General features: G+C 35.8%; 1 protein-coding gene across 1 annotated transcript; it reads right to left on the reverse strand.

The window, feature by feature from the left end:
* Positions 1-1,801: 1,801 nt before the first annotated feature.
* LOC107782978 (purine permease 1-like) lies at positions 1,802-3,546 on the reverse strand. Its single transcript, XM_075231075.1, has 2 exons — positions 2,719-3,546; positions 1,802-2,265 (listed from the first exon to the last, which is right to left on the reverse strand). The coding sequence occupies exons 1-2, from the start codon at positions 3,427-3,429 to the stop codon at positions 1,918-1,920; spliced, it is 1,059 nt and encodes a 352-aa protein (XP_075087176.1). The 5' UTR covers positions 3,430-3,546; the 3' UTR covers positions 1,802-1,917.

The raw sequence follows: 3,546 nt of genomic DNA on the forward strand, positions 1-3,546 counted from the left end.
TCGGACCAAAATCCGATTATCCATTCACCCCCGAGCCCGAGTATGTGATTTGTATTTAAATTCGATCTCAATTTGAGATCTTAATCCAAATTTTGCAAAATGCCTAAATTTTACCCAAAACTCCTAATTTCTACCATGAAAATCCTCGATTTGATGTTAAAAACTCATGAAAAGTAATGGGGAATTGAAAGAAAGTGGATTAGAGTTGCTTACCAATAATTTTGGGAAAAACTCTCAAGTAAATTGCCTCTAGAGTGTTTAGGGTTTAAAAAATGGTGTGAAATGAGCTAAGTCCCGATTTTCTCCTCTTTTACTCAGACGTAGGTATTGCAATTACGAACTCTTGTTCGTAATTGCGACAATCGCAAATACGAAACACTGGTCGCAAATGTGAACAGTGCCCCCAACCTTCTAAAGTCGCAAATGCAACAAAAATATCGCATTTGAGATGCACTCCTTTATCGCAAATGCAGTCAAAGGTTCGCAATTGCGAACCTGACTAAGTCTGGTGCCCAGTCGCAAAAGTGACCAAGCATTTGCAAAAGCGATCTGGTGATGTCCGCAATTACGAACATCTCTTTGCAAATGCGAAGACTGCCTTGCCTAGCCCATTTTCGCAAATGCGAGCTCGACTTCGCAAAAGCGGAGTTTGCATTTGCGAATAGGTCCTCACAAGTGCGAGACCTGCAGATCAACACCATAAACTAAAGCACACTAGCTATCTCAAATCATCCAAAACTTATCTGATACACACCTGAAACTAACCCAAGCTCCTCGAGCTTTAAATCAAACATGCACACAAGTATAATAACATCATACAAAATTGTTCGCTACGTCAAATCATCAAAATAATATCACATAACATGAATCGATCATCAAAACATATGATTTCAACTTGAAAACTTATTTTCACTATATTTCACATACCATGCCGAAATGCGCTCGGGTTACCCCGGACCCCAACCAAAAGTGCGTACAATTCCAAAAATATCATACGAACCTACCAGAATCATCAAAACACCGATCCAAGGTCGTTTACCAAGAATGTTGACCGTGATTAATCTAAAAATTATTTTAACCTAATTATAGTCAATCTACATAATACAAAAGATACTTATAATCAATAACCCATTTAGTTCTCATCTTTCTAGTTCAAGTTGTAAAATACGCATTCCAATCAATATCTTAATCGTTGAACTTTAAAGAGATTCTCTATAGCTAACAAAAAGTAAGTAATCCTTCTTTTTTTAAATAATGACACTATTTCATATTAGTTTGTTTAAACACTTTTAAAATTTGAAAAATTAAAAAGGAAAAGAAACTAGAGCTGATAGCCTAATATTTCTGTGTCTCGTTGAAAGATAATTCACCCAGCTAAAAAACATTAGTTTGCCAAATCTTGTTAACGATAAAAACTTCGACGGAATGCACTTTGTAGAGGAGGGGATAAAAAGGATATAGTGTTAGAAGGCAAATATAACCCTTTGCCGATACTAACATCGTTAAATTAAACTACTGTCAATGCAGGGACTAAAATCACACATTTATGTTAATTGAAGGTAAAAATTTCTAAGTATGTAATATGTGGACTAAATCATGATTAAGTAACAAATACAGAAAACAAAAATACTATTTTCCTTACCAGATTAGTACCCCAACCATGACTTGCGCCATGTAAATAGCCATATCCATACTACTGGTTGGCGGAGAATTTTGCATTTCCACTTGTGAAGAGAAAATAAAACATTGCTTTTTAAGATGGAAGATATATTGAAAAAAAAAAGAAAAGTGCTCACTTGAGTTGAATAAATTTCTCGTTTCAACATTAATGAATAGATACGTATTCCACAAAGTAGCGTACATTATTTTCTACAAAAAAAATACAAACTCTTTATCTGTATAGCCGTGAATAGTAAATCAAACAGACTCGGTACGCATTGTTGTCATCTCACTTTTTGGACTTTTGTTCTTCTCCTTCTTTGTTTGTCTGAACTCTCCGTAAAAGTATGAAACGAAACCCCAAAGAGAAAGAAAAAGAGCAAGGCCCTTTTCACCTGAAAAATTTTCCCTAAAGAAAACTACAGCTAATACCTCAGTAACAGGAAGTAGAACTGCGATCATAACCCCAGACATCAAAGAAGAAGAGCAGTAAATGACTCCAATTACACCCACAAAGAAGCACTGCCAAATAATGGTAGTCCATACTATCACTGTATAGTATCTAGCTTCTCCGAGATTAAATTGTTTTGCCTCCCTTGATATTGCCTGCAAATTTCAATCAATATCTTAATCCTTGCTCTTTAATAAGATAGTGTATAGCTAAAACAAAATTAATACCGAGGAAGTATCTATGATACATCATCTTGTGATTTTAAACTTGCATAATATTGTGTAGTTATAAAAATCTTCTTATTAAGGGTAAAACGAGCAGCTTAAAGTTAAATACCTTCAAATGCAGAACTGTGTCATTTTATCTGAAAATGGACTAATAGTGTAAAAAATTCAAATTATTTACCCTTAAACCGTAAAGTTCTTTTTATAAGGTTATCAATTAATCTATATATGTCATAAAATTTACGTGTAATTTTCTTGTAAATGACTTGATTGTGTAAAAAATAATTATGCATATAATTTAAACTTGCAAAAGAATAGTGTAAGATAAACTGCAACCGGAAGTAAGATGCTTGGGTAGTGATGAGTTTAAGGGGGAAACAATACCTGGAAGTCGTTATTGGCAATCATTCCAACAGTACAAAAAGCAGTAGCAGCAAAACACATGACCATTTGAATCTCCAATACTAATGTAGTTGTAATAGCTTGCTTTGCCTTCAAGTAAATCAACTCAATACAAGGCAAAATGACTCCATATAAAGCTGCTGCGAGAAGTGTCATCATAAAACCAAGAATATAGGCTTTACTAGTCACACCCTCTGGCCTATCACCATTAGATCGAACACCTAATAAAACAGCACCAACTGTCAGCAGAACCACTGCATTGATAGAGTAGGGTGTGAATTTCAGCTTCACTATGAAGAAAGCACCTACTGCCGTGAATGCAAGTTGAGCAGCAAGAAGAAGTGAAGAGGTTGATACGGGAAGTTTTGACCCGCCCCACGAATAGAGAAAATCATCAAGACCAGTGACAACACCAATGATGAATGATGCAATGAAAATTCGAGGTGTTATCAAGTAATACTTGGCATTAGCGCCTTCTACTTTTCGACGATAGAAGTATAGGATGGCAAGAGGTATAAGGGTGAATGGCCATCCAGCCGTTTGTAACCAACTGCTAAACCAAACTCTTGAACCTCCCTCGACATAATATAGACGCATCATTAGAGGACCACCGCATATACCCACAGCTAGTATTAAACAATTAATCAACAGGAGGATTCTCCTCATAGTGGTGCTTAATCCTTGATTTTCCATACTTTTTTGCAAGCGATTTGGATACTATGTTGGAGTAGTCTGCTGCTCAGGCTGAATGGACTTCTTCTTCTACTACTAAGGTATGGAATTTTGGATCTGTTGCGGTGCTGAGATCTG

The sequence above is a fragment of the Nicotiana tabacum genome, chromosome 15 (assembly GCF_000715075.1).
Source record: "Nicotiana tabacum cultivar K326 chromosome 15, ASM71507v2, whole genome shotgun sequence".
In the NCBI taxonomy this organism is placed as follows: domain Eukaryota; kingdom Viridiplantae; phylum Streptophyta; class Magnoliopsida; order Solanales; family Solanaceae; genus Nicotiana; species Nicotiana tabacum.